Source organism: Phoenix dactylifera, chromosome 4, assembly GCF_009389715.1.
Source record: "Phoenix dactylifera cultivar Barhee BC4 chromosome 4, palm_55x_up_171113_PBpolish2nd_filt_p, whole genome shotgun sequence".
NCBI classification, from domain to species: domain Eukaryota; kingdom Viridiplantae; phylum Streptophyta; class Magnoliopsida; order Arecales; family Arecaceae; genus Phoenix; species Phoenix dactylifera.
In genome coordinates, this window is record NC_052395.1 from 32037399 (window position 1) to 32060415 (window position 23017).

The 23017-nt window shown below is 38.1% G+C and overlaps 1 protein-coding gene across 1 annotated transcript; it reads left to right on the forward strand.

The window, feature by feature from the left end:
• The first annotated feature begins 5363 nt into the window (after positions 1–5363).
• Positions 5364–21919, forward strand: LOC103698270 (ABC transporter B family member 25). Its single transcript, XM_008780263.4, has 17 exons — positions 5364–5688; positions 5808–5858; positions 5966–6001; positions 6084–6158; positions 9024–9148; positions 9974–10073; positions 10168–10339; positions 11230–11348; positions 17144–17254; positions 17339–17483; positions 17667–17799; positions 17900–17975; positions 18099–18164; positions 18300–18407; positions 19272–19379; positions 19461–19658; positions 21038–21919. The coding sequence occupies exons 1-17, from the start codon at positions 5626–5628 to the stop codon at positions 21263–21265; spliced, it is 1914 nt and encodes a 637-aa protein (XP_008778485.2). The 5' UTR covers positions 5364–5625; the 3' UTR covers positions 21266–21919.
• The last annotated feature ends 1098 nt before the right edge of the window (positions 21920–23017 follow it).

Genomic DNA, 23017 nt, shown 5'->3' on the forward strand with positions numbered 1-23017 from the left:
GTACAATTGTCAAAATCATGCACAATCTAGCCTACTATAGTATATATGATATTGGATATCATAGTTGCCACATATTGCACGCACAATCTTGGTACATCAGCTCAGATCAATCTTCAAAAATTTTGGAATCCGATTGTTATATTTAAATTTAATATTTGTACCAAATCATAAGATTTTGCTATTGTATTATACTATATTTGGAGGCTCATCTTGTATATAAAGCACACCGGCACCATGAATAGAACAAGTAATTCAAATCTTATTTTCAATATAAATTTCTCACGACATTAGGAGGAGCTCGAGAGAGTGCATATCCTTCATAGCCATGCGCATCTACCGTGAGGGGAGTGAAGCGGCAGATTGGGTCGCCTTCTTTATAGCAGAGCACTCTGGAGAGTTTTTATGAACTATTAGGTCAGTTGTTCAGTGCTTTGTGATATTTTATTTTCTATTTTTTTGGAATATATTCGTACCAGGATTGTATGAGCCATCCGTTCTATCAAAAAAAGAAAAGAAAAGTTATGGAAGTTATCAACCACATTATGTAACATTCTGGTTAGGTGTCAAGATAGCTCGGTTTGACCCGATGTGTCACGCCCCTGCCTCTGCGAGGCACGTGAGGCACCTAGTGCCCACGTGGGGGCCACATGAGGGGGGAACACGGAGCTCCCCTGCCAGATATTGTCCGGTTCTGGGGCTTCACGCAAGCGTCCTTCACCCCTCCCCGATTTTGTTTTCCACCCAAAACGCGTCTGCAGGATTAGGAGACACCCGCCTCATATGCCCAGGCTCTGGAACGAGTCTTTCCGATGTGGGACTATTGGGTCTCACACCCTTCCCACCATCGGACAAGAGCCGTCCTCGGCTCTGATACCAAATGTCACGCCCCCGCCTCTGCGAGGCACGTGAGGCACCTAGTGCCCACGTGGGGGCCACATGAGGGGGGAACACGGGGCTCCCCTGCCAGATATTGTCCGGTTCTGGGGCTTCACGCAAGCGTCCTTCACCCCTCCCCGGTTTTGTTTTCCACCCAAAACGCGTCTGCAGGATTAGGAGACACCCGCCTCATATGCCCAGGCTTTGGAACGAGTCTTTCCGATGTGGGACTATTGGGCCTCATACCCTTCCCACCATCGGACAAGAGCCGTCCTCGGCTCTGATACCAAATGTCACGCCCCCGCCTGCGCGAGGCACGTGAGGCACCTAGTGCCCACGTGGGGGCCACATGAGGGGGGGAACACGGGGCTCCCCTGCCAGATATTGTCCGGTTCTGGGGCTTCACGCAAGCGTCCTTCATCCCTCCCCGGTTTTGTTTTCCACCCAAAACGCGTCTGCAGGATTAGGAGACACCCGCCTCATATGCCCAGGCTCTGGAACGAGTCTTTCCGATGTGGGACTATTGGGCCTCACACGATGAGTCTAAATTAACCTGATTAGAACAGACATGATTTTGGATTACTTTTTATAATTAATTCATTTTTTACTTAAATACTAGGTCCAATTAGCTAAAAGGCAAGTTCAAAGACCTATTTGGGCCCTTGCCTTGTTACAATGGTAGAAGTGATCAGCCCTAATCCAGCCCATCTAAGTCATGCTAACCCAAGGGCGAGATGTGGGTAAATTAGCTAGTTGGTTTGGTATGATTTGGGGACCAGGGGAGACTAGCGGTTTAGGTCTGATTATGGAATTAGTTTAATTGTGGGCTGTAGATAGCAAAAACTCTTCCTTGTTATTGAATGCATAGGTGGGGTCTTGAAATGTATGCTCAACAAATTTTACTCGTGCCGGATTAAAATTTGATTAATTAAATACAGTTGATGGAACATAATTGGATACAAATTGACGTATGGCATGTGAAAAATCTTTATATTGGGATGCTGCTAAGTTAATACCGGCAACTATTGACCCAACCCACCAACCTGAGATCAATTTAATACATGACCAGCTAATTTATTAAATAGGTTAGATTTGGGTTTAGAGGCTCGACTTGTTTAAGCCGGATTTGCCCGTTCAATAGTCAGGTTGACTTGATATGAATATTATGGAAAGCTGAAAGATAAACTCATTAAAGTCCATATGCCAAACTTATATTTGTAAGACATCATGCAAAACATGTTAGATTTGAATAATGTGCAAACATTCTTTGATAAATTGAAAAGGTAATTACTATCTGGTAGCTCAATCAATTCGCACTCGATTCTCCCTAAGAGACCTCCAATTCAAACCTAATAAGCAACCACCATATTCTTAAAATGAATAAATTAGAAAAGGTAAAAATCAAATATCATGTCAGCTTGGCTCCTAGTGTGGGGTAGTTTGCTCATAATATTACATGGGTCTGGTTGAGGTTTGGCAAACAAGTTAGGGTTGAGGTTACCAAAAGAACAAGTTAAGGTTGGGTTGAAAGCACTTTTAGAATGTTTTGTAATCTATGTTTCAACCGACATATTGCCACTGTTATTTCCAACCAGCCTCATGATGGGTTGAGTTGGAGGTAAGTCTGTAGGTGGCCGTTTTTAGCCTTAAACATGATGTTTTCATATGTACTTCTGAAGCCTGGCCTAAATTAAGATCAAAACGAGGCCTCCGGCCGGCCACTTAGCAGAAGCTTAGAGCACCTTCCGACGTTGCCAATTCTTCATGCATGATCTCATGCTCCGGCGATGCGACCTGCTCATGGCTGTAAAGATTTTCCATGCCAATCATACACTGAGGCCAACCACAACCAGCTTCAAATTGCTCCATTCCGAGCACTAGGTTTTGTTCCATGGCTCTCGGGAACAGCTGAAAAGGAGGAACGGCATGTCGATGAGTTGAATGTAGATGATGACTAATGTCACTCTGCCCAGCCATATATGATACTAAAAATAAATGTCCATGAGGAAGAAACAAATGATCTTAGCATTGGTGTTTTGTTTGGTAGGCCTGGAAATTTGGATGCAAGGTGGGGCTGGACTGGGATTGGATTCATTGTGATGCATGACGAGTTCTGAAATTTCGAATAAGTGAAGAGCTTGCATTCATTTGGACTTCCAATAATTGATTATAATTGCCACTGGATGAGTTAGCAAAGGATCTTAATTAAGATGTATCTTGTGTATTATTAATGTCATATTTTATCAATTGTTGTATACATGTGACTGTGAGAAGAGCCTCCAGTGATTGCTTGCAGAAATAAAAAAATGCCTACAAGTATTATTAGTTAGCCCTTCAAAATTAAAAGAAATTGTGTGGATGTGTGTTCAGTGAATTTTTTGGGTGCTTTTGCTCCTTGTGGTGTTCTCTCAAACACAGGCTCAAAGTCATGGGTTGGCCTTGTTCCAATCCAATCCAATGGATTTTTGTTGTTATGGCCTCCCCAGATACTCAAAGTTTTGACCATAATTGTGGGCCTTTGTTTGGGGTTCTGTCTTTATTGGACCTACTTGCTTGTTGTATCCCATTTGATTGCTTCAATGAAATGAGTGGTAGGAGTGAAGGATTTTCTACCTTTTTGCTTAAAAAAAAAAACAAAAAAACAAAAAGAGAGTATTTTTTCCCAATGTTTTTGGTGCAGAATTCAGTTGGCACTGCTGTACATTTTTCCAATGAAGTGATACTTTCTTCAGTGAATATTATAAGCCATTCTCCCTCCAATTTCTGGGTTATCCCCTGGTGCACCATATGGAAATATACCTAGCCATGCATTCTTCAGGACAAGGCATATGTTGACTTTGCAATGTGAATAAGTATAGCTTCAATGTTCTTCTTCTTCAAAAAAAAAAAGTGGCTTCAAGATAAGTGCCAACTACTTGGTTCAATGGAATTCCTGATATGATCATCAAAACATTAAGAGCATGCTGATATGCCCATTTGCATTTGATAATGTGCAATTGTATTTCCATGTCCATTATCTAACCCTATCATTTCATTATAATCAATCTACTTAAATACATCCATGTAACTGACTCAATTTAATCGTGTTCTTCAACAGCTGATCTTAACAACCATATGTACAATGCTAATAATCTAAATAATAAGTCTAGCCTAGATCAGTTTAGCTTCACCCCAAATTCAACACTATTTCGAAAGACAAAAAAGATAAACCTAACTAATTTTAGACCAAACTGGATGGCCAAGATCATGCTAGTAAATATTTCATATTAGGCACACAAGGATGCCTCTTTTCAACTGGCCAACAGCAACTGGGGCCTTGGCTTCACATGCAAGCCTATCAAACACTAATCAAATAACAAAAGTTCACAGTCTATGATAAAGAATACATTGTGGTTAAGCCAACATTTTCTTTGCTATGTAGTTAATTTGTTCCCATCAACACCTAACGTTCTTGTTGAAAGAAATGAGATATTCGACCATCTCAATGCAAAACTAATATCGAGATAAACTAATGAACGCTATATGAAAGCTTCTATTAGTGAACTAATCTCAGTTATCTTGGTGCATCCTCCGCATAATTTCATACCACTTTTTTTTTAAAAAAATATAAAAATCTTGATATATCAAAGCAAACTATATATATGGATTCAACAATAGTTGTGCTTATATGCTTACCAAATTGTCTTATGCAACACCAGTCCTTCCACTTACGATCCAACCCATTCCTAAATTTCTTGAATTTAGTTATCTAACTAATGAGGTGTTGAATGTAAACCCTTTTAATAATTTGATGAAATTAGGTTATAAGTGTTCTTAGACTCAAAAAAAAAAAACTAGGTTCTTGATTTATCTTAATCCAGATGGAAGGCGGAAAGATTTGAAAATAATTGAGATATTTCAAAATTTTGGCTTATTTTAATATTGAGATATCAAAATATCAATTTATATTTTAAAATTTAGCTAACTAGTATTATTAAAAATATTACAATTTCTAGTTTAGTAAAGAAATAATTTGAAAATCTTAATTAATACAATCTCAGACAAAAAGATCAATTTATATTAGTCTAAATAATAAGAGAGAGGTAGACTATGTTTAGTTTTCAAGAAAATAAAAGGAAAGAAAGAGGAAAACAGAAGAACAGACAAAAAAAAAAAAAAGAATTCTTTCATTCTTAGGTTTGAATACTGTAAAGAAAGTAGTAAATCATTTTTCTTCTTGTCATTTCCTCTCAAAATTGCTAGATTTTGGGAAAAAAAAAAACAATTAGACTTTTCAGAGAATATTTCAGTCTTTTATTTTCTCTCAAATATTTTCTCTCCTTGAATTTTACAAGAGATAAAAATATCAATTTTAATAATTTCTATAATTTTTAATTTTCGTAGAAATCAAACATCTGCAGAGATCTCCGACGAGATGAAAATCTTTTCATCTAATTTACGGCCTTGTGATCCTTTTGCAGATCCCTCTAAAGTTGATGCATAGATCGGAACAAAGTGAGGGTTCCGGCGGCTGAGAAGGTACGGGTGGTCCCATTAAATTGGAATATCAAAAAGGAGGTCGGCGACTGCGTGCTTTTGGAACTTAGCTCTCTGTTGGAATCCACTCCCGACCTCTCCTTGCCCGGACTCCAAGTCAACAACTATGTCTCCGGATCCAGAGTTACATATAATCTCCACTCTCCGTGTGGCCTCTTGAGAGAGGAGAGAAAGGAAGGGCATCGGTTCTGGGAGGAGATAAGAAGGCTTTCGATGGGAAAGAATCTAAGGATCAAGACCGCGGCGAGCCAGAGAGTCCCTTTGTTGAACCACGAGGTAAATCTAGTATTCTGGTCTCTTGTTTTGTTGTTTTCTTTTTTCTTTTTTGGTTTCTTGATATCTGTTTCTCTTTATGTTCATGTTTATTTGATAACTAACGAAGTTTCGTTCTATAGGAACCATCCAGTCGTGCTGTCTCAGATCTTGAGCATGGTGATTCTGTTCAGGTGCTTTTTCATGTCCGATTACTTATGTTTGCTCTTCCTTTTCTTGTGCTTTGCTTCATACCTATTCGATGAAAATGTTACTGATGCTATTGCAATGTAAACTGCAGCCGGCGAATGTTGGATTTTGTAGGGTTTTACGGCTGGTGAGCTGAAAGTTTGCTCTCTGCTCGTTCCTTTAAAAGATTATCATATATCGAAACTCATTGATTTATCATCCACTTGCAGGCAAAACCTGATGCGGGGAAACTGGTTTTTGCTACGATAGCGTTGCTTATAGCATCTACAACCAGTATTCTGATTGTAGGTTTTCCTTTTATACTGATGTTTGTGCATTTGTTCTTCGAATATAATTCTTTCCGATGCATCTATTATTTTTTATGGACAAAGAAACGCAACATGAGTCATTGGCTTTGGTATGTGTAACTTCTATCTTTAAAGCCATCAGCTTTAGCTGCAACTAGCAATGCTATTATTTCCCCTTACAAATTGATGCAAGCCCTATGCTTCATTTATGTCTTTATTGTGCATGCCTGCGCATGTGGTATGTATGTATGTATGTGTGTATATGTATGTATGAATATATTTCAAGAATATCGGGGATCTCATTGGCAAGGGCTTGGCTAGAGTTGAAATTAGACAAAAGAAGAAAAGGAAATGCCAGTTTTTTGAGGATTTATGCTACATATGACGTCGCAAGGTATATTAAATCCAGATAACTTGCAACTGAAAAGTTAAAATTAGAATATTGAACCGATTGTTGGATAGGGTAGCAAGATACCAACTGTGATATGATCTGGATCATCATCAACCCTTTACTCTTGAGCATACCCGAGATGATTTGTTTGCAGAGGTTCCACATAATCAAACTACAGATAGCACTAGGGTATTATCCCATGCCATAACTTCACTTCTGTGTTTTAATCAATTTCAGAACTCTATTGCTCTCACCTACTTTCCATTCATTACACTAGGGTGCTACTTCGATGTTCATGATGCTGCTTATCCTGCTAGTAGTTGGCTCGAAGATTTTGATGCACTATTTGCTAATTAAAAAGAAAAAAGATTGTTTTGCACTAGTATACACTCGAGATAATGCTCAGGAATGGAGCAGTTTTTTTTTTCCTGGTTGTTTAGGGGTGGCAAGTGCATGAGTTGTACTGGGAGATATCATGGGACTTGCTGAAGCCATGACTCTTGCTACTGTTGTGAGGTATTTAGTGGCTAACAACCATGAGCTAGTAGTTACCTGACTTGTATGGCTATGAGTTGTGCGCGAAAGGGGTGAGCAACCAATGCATGTGATTGAGCAGGGGATCAGGAAGGAGGTAATCATCAGATAAGAACTGAATGAGGTGAGAGGACATTTAACATTTAACACATGTGTGATGTTATTTAGGCATGCACATGGTTCATTCAAGGAGGAGACTTGGTAAAGGGCCCCATCAATCATTTTTCTTGTTGTGATAAATTTGATGTACCAATTATTCAAGTCTATATACTATCCATAGTCATTTACTAATGTGGGAGTGTAGTTTACTTAAAGAAAATGTATTTATAATGAAACTAGACCTGACCACTGCAATGTAGGATCTTTTGCTCTGATTGTAAAATAATTATTCTTGCAATGTCCTCAAACTGTGAGAGGTGTGAAATGTTGTAAGGATCCCTTGATTTAATAGAAGTCTTTTCTGTTATTCATGCAAGCTGTTATGTATCATTATTCCTTTTTCTCTTCCTTAGGAGTAAAATATGAACTATGCTGAGTATATTTATTCAATATAAGAGTAGTATTGGTTGATTTGGGTTAGTTATATATCAATAGGATTTTGATGAATGAGTGCTTTAAAAGATGGGATAGGGGGCCTTATGCTCCATTCTTGAAGGGAATCTTGGTTATAATGGTCGACATGGTAAGGTTTTAAGTACCGACCCATACTAGTGGGTACATGACATACCATATTACCTTGGTATGGTACTTGTGAGGTGAGGGGCCAGTATAATAGCATAGCTTGTTACACCCTCATTCGAACACATGGTGCAAGTGTTGTACTAACTCCAACCTTTGTATCATGCAAGATATGTTGTTTCGGTACCGAGCCCTATACCAATGCTATACTATCACTGTGTCGGTATGATATGTTATGGGGCTAGTTCGGCATACTCAATATCGGTACATCCTTTGTATCGTGTACCGGTATCGAACCTGTACGGTACGATACACTCTGTACGCTCTGTACGGTATGGTGAACCTTGGTACCAGATACTGTTATGGGGCGTACCATACTGTGCCTACCCATATTGGTAAGGTACCTATATAGGGTCCACGAGACTTAAAAACATTGAGAGAAGGAGATTAGCTAGGATTTAAAAAATTCTAATTTATTTTTTAAGAAACATCATTTAACAAAGAGAGTGATGATCTCCTTCAAAATAGGAGAATTCCAAGGGATGAATATTGGATTGTAGTGGGACCAGAAATGGAGGGAAATAGGGCTGATTTTTTCAGTGGAAAGGTCATTTCGGCATTTCCAGGTTCTGGGAGTGGGACTTGCAGTGGAAAAGGTTGCCATGACCTTTGGCAAGAGGGGGCAGGCAGGAAATGGGACCTAGAGGATGAGGGGGTGGGCCTGGTGGGGGCTTTTGGAAGAAACAGGGGCAGAATGGCTGAAGGCTGCTAAAATTAAAAAAAAAAATCTCTGGGAAGAACCTCCTTACTAGCTGGAACTGTCTAGCATGGTTTCCCTTTAAAAGTCTGCTTATAGAGGAGAATACAAGAATAAGCTATTATTATACACATTAACCAGAGTACTTGGTTGTAACTCTAGTGATCCCACTGTGTTTATCCAGAGAACACCAATAAAGTTCACTGCAAGAAAAAGAAACCTGGAATAAGGGCAAGAAGAGATGTTGTATGACTCTCCATAGGTTAGTCTTGTATCATTTCTTTTTATATTCTTGCCTGTATGCTGCCTACATATCTTGGACTTCAAACATTATCTGTTTCATCATTTTTGCTAAATAAAGGATCAGGTCCTAAGGGAATAATTGCCAGCACTAGCAGATTCTTTTGATTTGAAATTAACACGTTCTACATTTCATATCTTGCTTTCTAGTAAGATTCATGTCTTGCAACATTTCTTAAGAATTTTCCTTTGTACATTGCAGCCAAAGTACGGTGGTATGATTATAGACATTGTATCAAAAGATATCCGAGAACCTGAACAACAAGCTGAAGCTTTAGATGCTGTCAAGAATACCATATTAGAGATCGTGCTGATCGTTGTCATAGGGTATATTTAATAATGACATGTTTGGTTCGTAATTTTTGATGTAAATAATTGTTGCACATTGCAAACTTCAGTTGTGGTTACCTTCATCTGATCTGCTTTTTATCTTAACACTTTCCATTTTTGTAATTCAATATTCACAATAAATTATCAATTGTCACCATCTAAGGTCCTCTTGGAATGTCACATGTCAAAACCCCTCCTTTTGAATAGCATCTATGCAGCAGATGTAAGCTAGCCTGTTCACTATCAGCCTAAAGCTAATTTTTGCATATTTGGAAGCATTGTCCATATGGAAAAGATTGCAGATCCATTTCACAAAAAAAAAAAAAGAAAAGATTATAGATCTCTCTCTTTCTTTCTCTCTCTCTCTATCTCTCTCCTCCTCCGGCTCAAACATGCCCTCAAGACATAATTATATATATTTAAAATCAGTTCTAACCTACTCAATCTTGATTTTCTGTGAGGACACTGATGACTGACAAAGGCAGAAAACGTCGAAAGCTGTCATGTTAGTTTAATATGCAGCACAGTGAAATTTTCTGTGGTAACTGGTATTTCAAACCTAAAGAAATGAGATGACCATAGACTTGCTGTCAATTTTAGTTTGAATTTTTGATGATCAATTTGCAGAATGAAAGATTACCAGAGTTTCCATTTTATTTATTCAAGAGTCGAGCAATAGAATTTACGGAAACCTGTAAAAATACGATGTTAAATTACCTATACCATGGTGGCCCATTTTTAGTGCTGTTTCCTTTATAGCAATGAATAAAGGCTATAATGCTGTGACATTTATCAGATTAACATGTTGTTTTCTTGTTTTAGATCAATTTGCAGTGCACTACGGGCATGGTTGTTTAATTCTGCCAGTGAAAGGGTAGTTGCTCGATTGAGAAAAGATTTGTTTAGTCATCTTATAAACCAAGTGAGTCTTAAATGTTAGTTCATATTTGATGTCATTTTGTTACTCCCTTCCAAATGCATAAATTCTTCATCAACATTTTGGAAATGTTTGACAGGAAATAGCATTTTATGATGTGACCCGAACAGGGGAGCTCCTAAGTAGACTCTCTGAAGATACACAAATTATAAAAAATGCGGCAACAACCAATCTGTCAGAGGCCTTGCGTAGTATTGCTACCACTCTTATTGGTCTTTGTTTTATGTTCTCAACATCGTGGAAATTAACATGTAAGCTTTAAATTTCTGGAGAGTTGTGAAAGGCTATTTAATATGTGAGTTGCATGGTTCATGTTTAAGGTTCTTGTAATAGTGGTGAGATGCGATTGTTCTTTGATGTATTGCAGGGGTTTAACATCCTTTAAATTATGACACTGCAGGTAGGAAACTTGCTAGTTAACCTTCCTGAAGAAGTAGCCAATACATATTTGATCTAGGTGGCTAAATAGTTAAATTGTCCAAAGATTAAATATGTTATTCTGCTTGTCTGAAAAGCATGCTAAAATATATGAAAAAAGCAATAAAAATATGACATTTTGGCAAAAAAGCACATTTGATTCAAGAACTGAAGTACTGAACTGTAAATAACCGGGAAAATTTACAGAAGATAACATATTCATGCTGCATATTAAATAGAACGATACTAGCTTAGAATAAGGAAATCTCCTATGTCCTGCGAAAAGCTGGAAGCACTATGGGTGTCAAGTGTAGAGAATGGAATCCTATTTATGGACGTTGGCTCATGTGATCCCTCGTGGGTGTTATGTTCCTGATTAGCATGTGGTGATGACATAATTTATTGGCTTTCTCCATTTAATAAGCTGTACAAATTAATTAAAAATTTGAAAATGTAAAATAAATGGTAAGAATGCAATTGTTCTAGATATACGGATGTAAATGAATATTACACAAGTGAGTATTGCTATGCCATACAAGTAGTAGTGTTTTTTCTCTTGCTTTCTGCCTTAGCTACTGGTTTTGTTGAATTCCAAGTTCCTAACTCTATATTGTGATAAGAACTGTATGAATTCTGTGTCTGTATATCTTAAAAAATAATTCTTGATTTGTAAATATGGTTAATAACATGAATAAAAATGTCTGATGATGTTCCTTTCAAACAGTATTGGCACTTGCTATTGTGCCGGCTATATCTGTTGCTGTGCGTAAGTTTGGGCGTTATCTTCGTGAACTTTCTCATAAAACTCAAGCTGCAGCAGCTGTAGCTTCATCAATAGCTGAGGTATGTTCGTTGAACCATGTTAGTTACTTCTAAATATACATTTATCGGGACATATGTTGAAAGACAGTCATAAAATAATATCAACCCGTTGCTCTTACTGCTGCATATCTGCAGGAGTAATTGATCGATAATAAAACAGTGATGCTCCACTTTTAATTATAAATTTATAATTATATTGTCGGGCAAATATTATCTCTGTGAAGCTTTTTACTTGGAACTGAAACCCATAGCAAAACCTTTTTTTCAATGTCATAATTTGTTCTCTTTATACCATTTAGGATAGGATAGTGACTGAGATATGAATCTTGGACAACCTTTCAGATTCATCTAGCCTAAGTATTTATTTGTTTGCTCTATATCTCAATGGATAGGTATTATAGTTTGATAATTAGTCATATATTCCTAATCAAGATCCTTGATTCAGTTTATAAATCAATTTAATCTTGTTTCAAGCAAACTCAAGTTGATCCCTTTTGACCAGTTGTTGTATGGTCTATTTTGACAAGGATCTCAGATGGCAGCGCACATAGAAGTGTAGGACATGGATAATCTGAAGAGCCAAAAGATAGATATTTGTCCACTAAACTAAAATGGTGGTGAAACAGTCTTCTGAACATTGAACTTTGACGCCGAGAAACCAACTGCAGCATCATGTTACCATGCATGACTTGCATAGGGTCTATTTCTCATTGCCAAGAAACCATGTCAAGTACTGTGTTTTAATAGCAATGCCAAAAATACCAACAGGACCATTCCATTATAACCAAGCATCTTTTGCACGGGCTTGACACATGATAATGGAGAAAATCTTTTAGTTTCTATATCCAGTATGCAAAAAACTAGTCTTCATAGGTGGCCGCCTTGGCATTGTTATTCCAGTACCCCACCCACATTCTAGGTGGCAATCCCCTAGGAAGGTTTGAACCACTTAGCTCCTAAACCTAGGCTGCTACTCTTGGGTACGTGTGGTTCAAGCGTTCAGCCCACTTAATCCAGGGTGGTGGTGTGGAAGAAGAAGAGATGGAATGAAAGGAAGAAGAAAGACAAAGGGAAAGAATGGTTGAATCATAAAACAAATGGAACAGAAGAAGCAAGAGGAAGGAAAAGATGGTTGAACCAAAGTCCACCGTACCTACCGTACCGGTGGGCATTGGTACCGATACGGTACCGGTACCTAACCGAGCCGAACCAGTATCTACTAGTGGTGCTGGTTTCGGCCCTGGCGTCGTTTTTTTTAGGGGGGAGGAGTTCTCTCACTTGTGGATCTTTTTTTGATGTTTTTATGTTTAGGTTTAAGGTTTAAACTAGATGCATCTTATTACTTCCAAATGATTCAAATTATAAGATGAAGAACATAAAATATCTTTAAATTAAGATATAATCAATTACATATATTTAAAGCACTCTCGAATATCTAAAATCGGATCGAGTGGTGATGCTTGTCGCTGATATCCGGATCATCAGCATAATGAGGCAGGTCAACCCATCGCTCTAACCAAGCAGCGTTGTAGTCTTGTATGCTCAGTCTCCGAAAAATGCGTGTCAGGTCATAAGAACTCTCGGATCTCTCGCTGAAGCTCTGGCTCTAAGAGGTATCCTGTTGTTGATAACATTGCGGTGGAGGAGCCCATCCGAATATGCCGGCACCAAAATCCGACTCGTAAGACCCTCCAGGCTCCGCAGGATAGTAGCCACCGGAAGATGACTCCGATGCATCATATCCATAGGCTGCCTAAGGCTGTGGATAATAGAAAAATTCAGAACTTGATACATCTATGGATCCTACTCCATATGCGAGGTCATCTGCAGCTGCATCCTATCTTCCTGAACGACCTCAAGGAGCCTGTCTTCGATATGCAATGGTATCCGATCGGGGTCTATCAGATGGCCTACTGTGGTCTCTATCATGTATAGCATGCGTAAACTGGGACTCACTGGTGTATCGAAAACCTGCCTCCGGCTGTGTCTCATAAGTAGTACCCTACTGTCGTCCACTTCCTCCATCACCACCAGAACCTTCATCGCTGCTGGTCCAGGTTTCCTCGACTCTCTCCATTGAGGCCCTTTTTCTTTCCTTTTTTCGTTTGCTTGGATTGACGCCCTCCTGACTGAGTTGACTGCGTACCGGAGCGTTCTCGTCTAGGCATCTCTCGATCATCTCTCTGAGGTGTGTCGTACCAGTCATGTGGTGACTGGCTTCTCTTTGGTTGCAGCTGATCAACTGTGGGAGTGCGTGAAATATTGTGCTCAGCCCATTGCCGTGGATCGATCCTAGCCTCACTGGCTATGAAGTCAGCTGGTCGTAGAAGCGATCCTGGCTCGTCAAGCTCGAGCTCTTGCTGCTGGCCCACAAGCCCGCTGAGAATTAGATCATCGTCATCATCTGTGAAAGTACTATAGACGGGATTTGAATACTTGAGCTCCACGTCCTTCTAAATGCATTTTAGCCTCAACCGCAAATTGTAGTGCACATAAATAAGGTCGTTGAGGTGATTTTGTGTTAAACGGCTTCTCTGTTTGCTGTGGATGAGGGTGAAGGTAGATCAGTTGCGCTCACAACCACTCGAGGAGACCGTTTGAGAGAGGATCCAGATAGCTATCTGCTTAAGATTTTTCGCGGATCCACCAAAATGAATCCACCATTCAGCTGCAAAAATATTAAAGATAATTACATATATGACGAAGATTATTCTTGCTGATTTGTACAACGTACTACTATTTTTTTAATTTTTTTATTTTTTATTACAAAATTAATTTTTAAACTTTTTTGTTTTTAATTATAATATAAATCATATGTATTCTGAAAAAAATAATGTCACCATGTACATTGTCCATAGATCAACGACATAAAAAATTCAAGGCGAAATGGGAACATTAGGCATCATTTCCTATTTTTTGGCAATTTTTGACATTTTTTTAAGCACTAAAAAAGAAATATTAAAAAAAAGTTTTTAAGCGCTAAAAAAGACATATTTTTAAGCAATTTTTGACATATTTTTTTCTGCAGGATCCCTGCTTGATCCACCTTTCCTTTCTCTGCTGGATGCCTTCCTTTTTCTTCCCTTTCTCCATCTTTTTTTGGCTAATCCCTACCTTTCCCTTTCCTTCCCTTTCTTAATATTTTTTTTGGGCTAATCCCTATCCTTTTCTTTTCTTTCTCAATTTTCTTTCCTTCCTCAATTTCTTGCCTCGCCTCTGAGCTCCTCGTTCGGCTTTTATAGCCGAGCAGGGAGAGGCTCTCACCTCTTTGAGTGGACGGCCACGCGTTTTTCTGACAATGCATGGCCCTGTGCCACTTTCGGCCAGAGCACTTGCTGTGGCCAAAAGAAAGACAGCGTGTGGCCACTGTGGCCATGCGCTGTCGGCCGCTTCAAACAAAAGGCCGCGCACGACAGTCGGTTCCACCCTTGTACCAATGCGAACCAAGCCGGTTCCCACCGGTACAAGTATAGAACCATTCGATTCCGACCCCGGAACCGAAATTATATGCCGTACCGAACCGGTGCCAGTCGGTTCAGCATACCATGGTTGAACCATAAATTTTTGGATGTTGTAATCGATCCCATGGTTTTCATTTGGAATTTAATGATGAATGCAATTCTGATTTTAAAATTATAATACAATTCAAACTTAATTGATTCCTTTGGGTCAGTAAATAATAAAAATTGTTATACTTGTATATAGTGTTGGTTAGTTGACACCGAGAAACAAACAGCCACATCCCACTACACTGCATGAAACCATGTTAAGAGCCCTAATTAATATCAGTGAAAATGGAATTACGTTCTAGCATCTCCTGTGCAGGCTCAATGCATGATAATTGGAAGAGTTTTTCTGATTCTAAATCCAATGTGCAAAACAACTGGTTTCCGTGGGTGCGTATTGATATGTCTGCCTCCATTCCTGGTGGATCAAATGATCTCTCTTTCACACACAGGCACAAAGTTATAGGCTTATATAAAGGTTTAACAAAATGCCATACCAGTCAGTGCCTCATCTGTTTCCAAACAAACTTGATCTGTGAAGATGGAGGGTTCAATAAAAACACAATCATTTGCCATAAGTTATCCAACTGGGACCCATTCATCACAAGGAAGCACATATGGAATCCCCTTTTACATGGCCCTGCATGCTAAATTTCAAAACTATTAAAACAATTAAATGCCATACAACATAAGGTTCTCTGTTGTTCGGAGTTCTTCTCTAAAATGTAATTATCTTTATTACACGATTAACAACTTGAAATTTGTTGCAAGGCTCTGTTCCATGTAGTGCACATTATATAAACAATTTACAATTTTTTGGTAGATGAGGCAATGAGCAATTTCCAGCTCTGACATGGAATAGCCCTTCCCGATTGAACTCACCCAACCCTGACAAAGATGGGGTCTGTTTGCGAGTCTTTGGTACAACCCCCAAGATCAAAGTTTATCAGCTAGCTAACCAGCATCTTGTACTATTGTTTTCTTCCAGCCATGTGGGCACCATATTAGAAAGACTTTCACACGAAGGGAAGCACTAACACTCTATGTGGTTCCCATCACATTAGAAAGCCTTTGCAAAGGTCCGCCGTACCGGTACCAGTCGGTGTACCGGTGGCCGGCCGGACGGGTACGGTACCAGTCCGGTACATACCGGCCGGTACTGGTACCGTACCGGTCGGTACCGCGAGCCAGACATTTGGATTTTTTTTTAAAATATTGTCTCTGTTGGATCTTAAATTAAGTGAAGATTGATGTTTTTTTATTTCTTTTTTAATGATTTTTGATGTTTTTATGTTTAAATTTAGGGTTGAAATTTGAAACATAGATGATGCATGTTATGTTTTTCTCACTTCTTTGTTTCCTGAAAGAAAGAAGTGGCCGGAGGCCACTTCTTCCTTTCCCATCAAAGGCCACAGGCCATAGCTTTTTTTTTTTTTTGAAAGAAGTGGCCCGTGGCCACTTTGGGAAACCACGCGCCACGCGGTGGTTTCAAAAATCACGCGCCACACGGTGGTTTCAAAAACCACAGCGCCTCGCGCTGTGGTTCATAAAAAAAAAAAAAATGTACCGGTGCGAACCGGTCAGTACCGGCCGGTACGGGCTCTGTACAGCCCGTACCGGCCGGTTCGGCTAAAAGAACCGAGAGATACCGGATTTCTTGTGGTTCCGGTACTGGTCTAGGACCGGACCGGTACGTACCGTCCAGTACCGGCCGGTACGGCATTCCATGCTTTGCATAATAGAAGATTCAGGAATCTAATAAGAATGAAAAATTGAAAAAAGAAAAGAATCCATGTGAGAAACCTCAAAGGCCACCCCCATGTGCTGGATTTTGAGGCTTTTGCCCCATATATGGTAGATAGGTGTTTATAGGTATGTCAGATTTGCAATTGAAAACTAAAAATGCACACAGGAGCATATTTTTAGACCTAAATTTATATATTTTTCTCATCATCATTTTCTGATTTTTTTAAATATTATTTTTTAAAATATTGTTATTTTCCTGTTTTTAATTGCTATTTTTAATTTTTTTTGTTAAATTTTTCGAACATAATCTCTTTTTTTTGCTTTCAATACACAATTTATAATTTTTGAATTTTTCCTAACATGTTCCAGTTATGATGATTGAATCATATAAGGTGCTAAGTGAGTTATAGACATTGAAACACACCGGGGATGAAGCAGATCTTAAAGTCGAAACTTATTTATTCTGATTCCGTTAAGTGGATCTGTAGGCTGTATTATTTCACACACTTCAGCAGGTCATATGTCAAATGAAGTCACAATCTGAAAAGTGAATTTCCAATTCAGGAATCTTTTGGAGCCATACGCACAGTCAGGTCCTTTGCTCAGGAGGTTTATGAAATTTCACGATACTCTGAGAAAGTGGATGAAACATTGAAGCTAGGACTCAAACAGGCTGTGAGTTCCATTTCTGGTTTGCAATTGTTATATGCATACGAGATAATTAGTTGATTGCTGAACTGTTAATCACCTTTGCTCCAGAAAGTTGTTGGTCTTTTTGCTGGAGGACTCAATGCAGCATCAACATTGTCAGTTGTCGCTGTAGTAGTTTATGGAGCTAATCTGACCATCACTGGGTCTATGACTACTGGTGCTCTTACATCATTCATTCTTTACAGCCTTACAGGTTATTCTTGAAGGCTTTAAATATGCTTCAAGTTATTTAGCTTTAAACAAGATCCGAAAATGGTTTAGTTATCTTCTGATAATGCAGATATATACATCTGAACCATAAAGATTTTTTGGCAAAGATGCTAACTTTTAATGCAAGATGGAGATGATTCTTTTATTTTTTCTTGTCCAACTGCAGTTGGTTCGTCAGTGTCTGCTCTATCAGGATTATATACAACAACAATGAAAGCTGCAGGTGCAAGCCGAAGAGTTTTTCAGCTTCTTGATCGTGTCTCCTCCATGCCAAAATCAGGAGATACATGCCCCCTAGGGTTGGTTATCGATATAAACCAGTACATGCTGACACTAACAATATTTAAGCTACTTTGGTTGCTATTGATGTTTTCAATTTACAATGTGGATTGGTGGTAGTGACGAAGATGGAGATGTTGAGCTGGATGATGTCTGGTTTGCTTATCCTTCTCGCCCCACTCATATGGTGCTTAAGGTATCTTATGTGTTGTTTCTAAAACACAATCCAAATAGAAGTTCTATTAACTTTCATTTCTCAATTGATCCTGATTTTTCATGCAGGGAATTACATTTTGATGAATTACTTTCTCAATTGCAGGGAATTACATTGAAGTTGAGGCCTGGCTCAAAGGTTGCCCTTGTTGGGCCAAGTGGTGGTGGAAAAGTAATTTCATTTACAAACCAGCAGCATTTGTCTCTCTAGTAATTGGATGCTGCCAAAGGAGTTAGCTTTTGCAATTTTTTTTAAACTTGAATTGTAGGATATTCACTACTTATTCTTGTTGCATGGAACTTGCAGACTACTATAGCAAATTTAATTGAACGGTTCTATGACCCTCTAAAGGGAAAGGTCTTACTAAATGGAGTTCCATTGGTAGAAGTATCACATGAGCATCTACACAGACAGGTACTCAACATGATATTTGTTGTATTGTCACCAAACTTCCTAAACATCTTAAGATTCATTTGCATAGATACACAAGAAGATCATCCCACCTTTCACACATCAAGTTTCTGACTCGGAGACGCACATATGCAGTTCTAAATAATGCAATGCATCAATATAGATGGTTAGTGATCTGTGATAAGAGTCTATCGGACATAAGAATTTTGATCATGAAATTTGTAAGTTTGTATATGGGCATATACATGAAAAAGTACTAAAAAGACAAACAAACAAACAAACAAAAAAGCTACAGAATCCAAAGTTCTATTGGATTTAAATACCACAACCACAATGAAAATCAGATATCAATATTATTATTGCTTCTCCAGTATACTCAGTCACCCACAATAAAGAGAGCTAGTATATATTTTGATGCTGCTAGAGTTATAAATGAATCATGAATTTTGTCAGTTCTTCAAGTAGAGATGGTAGGATTTTACAATTATATAAAGAGAACCACTGACATGCTAGTGGATTGCTTTGTTCAGGATGTGGAGATTGCTCACATGTCCACGTAACTGTTGCAGTAGTTTGTAGCTGTTAGTGTCAATCAGAATAAGTTCAGGCAAAGAAAAAAATAACATATAAAAAATGCTGATGTATCCTTTTGTCATTTGACAGCAAGTCAGTAACCACGTTTAATAACACTGTGGCTCTGTTTCAAGCTGTATGCTCACACAAAAAAACAGATCTACCACTTGCATCACCTTTGCATTTTCTGGATTTTATTGCTATAAAAATATAAAATTGAGATAAAATTGAGAATCATAGTTCTTTTGCAGATTTTGATTGAAAAGTTTTTTATTATTAATTGTAAAAATGCAGGTTAGCATTGTTAGCCAGGAACCTGTCCTTTTTAACTGCTCTGTTGAAGAAAATATAGCTTATGGATTTGATGGCAAAGCCAGCAGTACTGACATCGAAAATGCTGCTGTAAGTCTTAACATCGTTCCTCAGGCAATATTTCTTCTGAATGACATATGTTGCTAATTTACTCTTAATCTGCAACCGCAGAAAATGGCAAATGCACACGAATTTGTATCTAAATTTCCTGAACAATATAAGACCCATGTTGGGGAACGAGGGATAAGACTTTCTGGTGGCCAGAAACAGAGAATAGCAATTGCAAGAGCTTTATTGATGAACCCACGGGTTCTTCTCTTGGATGAAGCTACAAGTGCATTGGATGCTGAAAGTGAACATCTGGTTCAGGTATATTTATAAATTATTTTGGTTACTGCTCTTCTGAAGACAAGGGCTGCTGTATCATGAATAATTAGAACATAATTTTGATTTGCATGATTGTATTACATCTCTTGTCACCTGGAATTTTCTGAGCTGTGGTTTGGGCATTTTTGTTGAACATGGTTTCTGGGTAGGGTTTTTTGCATACATATCCTCCTAAATATTAAAATTTACATGTCCTAAAATTGATATTTACATGTATACCCTTGCCAAATACTTATTTTGCATGTATACCTTTTATTTTTCTTTTCTCTTGAATATGTGCCCGCACCATCTAACATCGTCAAGAAATTAGCAGTTTAAAATTAAAAATGACTGAAATATCTTTAATGGATAGATATGCAAAAGAAAACATTTATAAGGGCATATATGCAAATAATACTTTGTGCAGGTATTTCTACAATTTCACATATTTAGAAGAGTTTACATGCAAAAAATTCTAATTTTATTTTTTTCTAACACTCAGATTTGTTTAGTGCTTGTTCTTCAATGTTTTCCATAAAAATATTGCTTAAAAAAAGATTGATTCGACAATTAGATAATAAAAAGAGTTATGAAAGTTTTTTCACTAATTATAAGATTATTCTACTTTATTCTTCTTCATTTATAGCATCCTCTATATCTTATTTCATCGAAATATAGCTTATAATATTTATTGTTATAGATGCATATACGAGAGCATACATTGAAATATAGAAAAGGATTAGAATCTCTTAAAGGTACACGATAGATTGTAATGATCGAGCTTCCTTGCTACTGCTATGCTCATGGGCGGAAGAACAACATCAATCATCCCCAAGTAAAATTATCGAAGGACTTCGAACCTTTCAGACTTATTAACAATCTCCACGGCCATGTGGTAGAAGGCACCCTAGACAATCCGAATGTTAAAACAGACTAAAATAAATAAAATAATATAATTTTTTTTTGCATGTAAACCCTCCTAAATATGTGAAATTGTATGAATACTCTCGCAAAGTATTATCTGTATATATACCCTTATAAATATTTAATTTTGCATATCTACTTATCAAGGATATTCCGTAATTTTTAATTCTAAACTACTATTTTTTTTGACGGCGTTAGATGGTGTGGGCACATATGCAAGAAAAAAAAGGAAAATAAAGGCTATACACAGAAAACAAGTATTTTATAAAGGTATATATGCAAATATCAATTTTAGGAGGGTATTCATGCAAATTTTAATAGTTAGGAGGGTATGTACGCAAAAAATCCTTCTGGATATACTAAAAAAGCTTAGGAAAAAAAACTATTGCTTGATTTTTTCTGAGTTCTCCTGACATATTTATTTGTTTTTACTAATTGAGTACATCTACATGATACAGGATGCGATGGATTCTCTAATGAAGGGAAGGACTGTTCTTGTCATAGCACACAGGCTCTCAACTGTCAAGAGTGCAGACACTGTAGCTGTGATATCTGATGGTCAGATAGCTGAAAGTGGTACTCACGATGAACTTCTGAGTAAAAATGGCATCTATACTGCATTGGTGAAGAGACAACTGCAAGGACCTAGATATGAATCTAGTGTAGCACCTGATGAGCAGAATTAAAGACTAACTTGGTTTGTCCATGCCTTACTAAACATCAAAACAACAAATATAATTTGTTAAGTAGCATGCATTATTCAGTAACCATATACATACAAGTACCCTCCACTGTGGCAATATCAATGTAATGGTGCCACAGGTTTACTGTTGGATGATTTTATTGAGCTACACTTCAGCCTTTGAACCTGCTTTCTGCTGCATTTTCTTAAGCAATCCCAGTGCCCAACTTTCAACAGCAATGCCCACCAATGAAAGACAACTGGACTGGAACATTCTCAAGAGTTGTGCAGGTCAAAAATGTAAATACCAGGAATCTCATGTGCTCACAGGGCAGAGATCTGGTTAGATGCCTTCAGATTATACTCTGGACTATTTGACATCATTTTGGTTATTTACAAATTGATACCGGAACAATCAGGCATTCCAGTCCAACTGTTTGCCAATCACAGCAGTAGTGATTGAATCATACTGGTCAGTCTGGCCGAGAAGCCGGGATAAGAACTTGTTTCTTTGTTCAAAGTCAAGCTGTTGCTATTTTTGTCTTTGTGCTCAGCCTACTCTTTTGTATGAAACTCAACATGCCTTTCTATATGTATCTTAGTGGAAGGCTGTTTGTGCTGCTCTTAAACTATAAGCTTCCATGCTTGCTCTTTTTAAGTTTAAAGTATCCGTGAGTGATATGATGAACCACATCATGCAACTGCTTCAAATTCTCGACGGTTTAAACAATGAAACTTCCAGTCTCATATGCTGTTTAGAAACATCCAAATCAGGGAGATGAAGAAATGCTGTTTGCTTGACAATTCAACCAGGACGTTTGAGCTTCTTTTTGAAGTGGTTACATAGCCTCTTCTCTGATGCAAGAGTCAAGGCAGCGATCATTGGAATGATGAAGTTGAGGATTATATTTTGATTGCTCTACTGGCTTCTTTCTTCCATTGGATTCTATTTTTCGTAAGTGAGGGGAAGAAATGGGCCTACAAATAGAGCCAGGAATGGCAAGGTGCTGATGGGTACAATTTTACTTGCATTAAGACGCATGAAACTGTTGACCTTGATAAAATTACTGCAAAAATGGAGACATTTTTCCAAGGAATTTTATGAAATATTATCTAGAGAAAAACTAAGATGTTTTGGGTAAAATTATGGTATACCGTGCCGTACCGAATCGAACGGTACCGGACGTACCATATTGTACCGGTGTCGGTAGTGTATCGATACTTGATATGCTAATCATACTACATACCGTATCGTACCAATATTATGCTAGTGTGGCACTGATACAGGATCCGGTACCAAAGCGGCGAACCTTAGGTAAAACAATCTAGACTGGTGTTGGTAATGCGAGAACTACTAAATAGTATACACTACTTGGTAGTCTGTTAAAATCTTTGTAGAAGTCCACCACATGCACCACAACTGAAGTAAATCAAGAAAACTCTGAACTGGAACACACTCAATAATTTTTACGCTACAGCATTTGTACCAGAATCCAAAATGTAAAATACCAAGTATATCATCTACTCAGAGGGTAGAGCTCTGGCCAGAGGCCTCAAATTGTAACCTAATGTTTAGCATCAATTATGAAGCCTCAAGGCTTGCTAGAAAAAGCATATATTGATTATTTTCAAATAGATACAGGAACAATCATGGTCCATACAAACTTTTTATCAGTGAAAATCTCTCTAGTTGAATCATTACCGGCCACTCTGGCCAAGAACTCATAACTACTATAAGCTCTTTGCGCAGAGCCTA

Bases quoted from the DNA above. Each gene is read 5' to 3' on its own strand.
- LOC103698270 (XM_008780263.4), top strand. From the start codon at position 5,626: ATGGGAAAGAATCTAAGGATCAAGACCGCGGCGAGCCAGAGAGTCCCT. The intron at 5,859-5,965 runs GTGCTTTTTCAT...TGTAAACTGCAG, and splicing joins AGCATGGTGATTCTGTTCAG to CCGGCGAATGTTGGATTTTG. The intron at 19,380-19,460 runs GTAAGTCTTAAC...CTGCAACCGCAG, and splicing joins CTGACATCGAAAATGCTGCT to AAAATGGCAAATGCACACGA.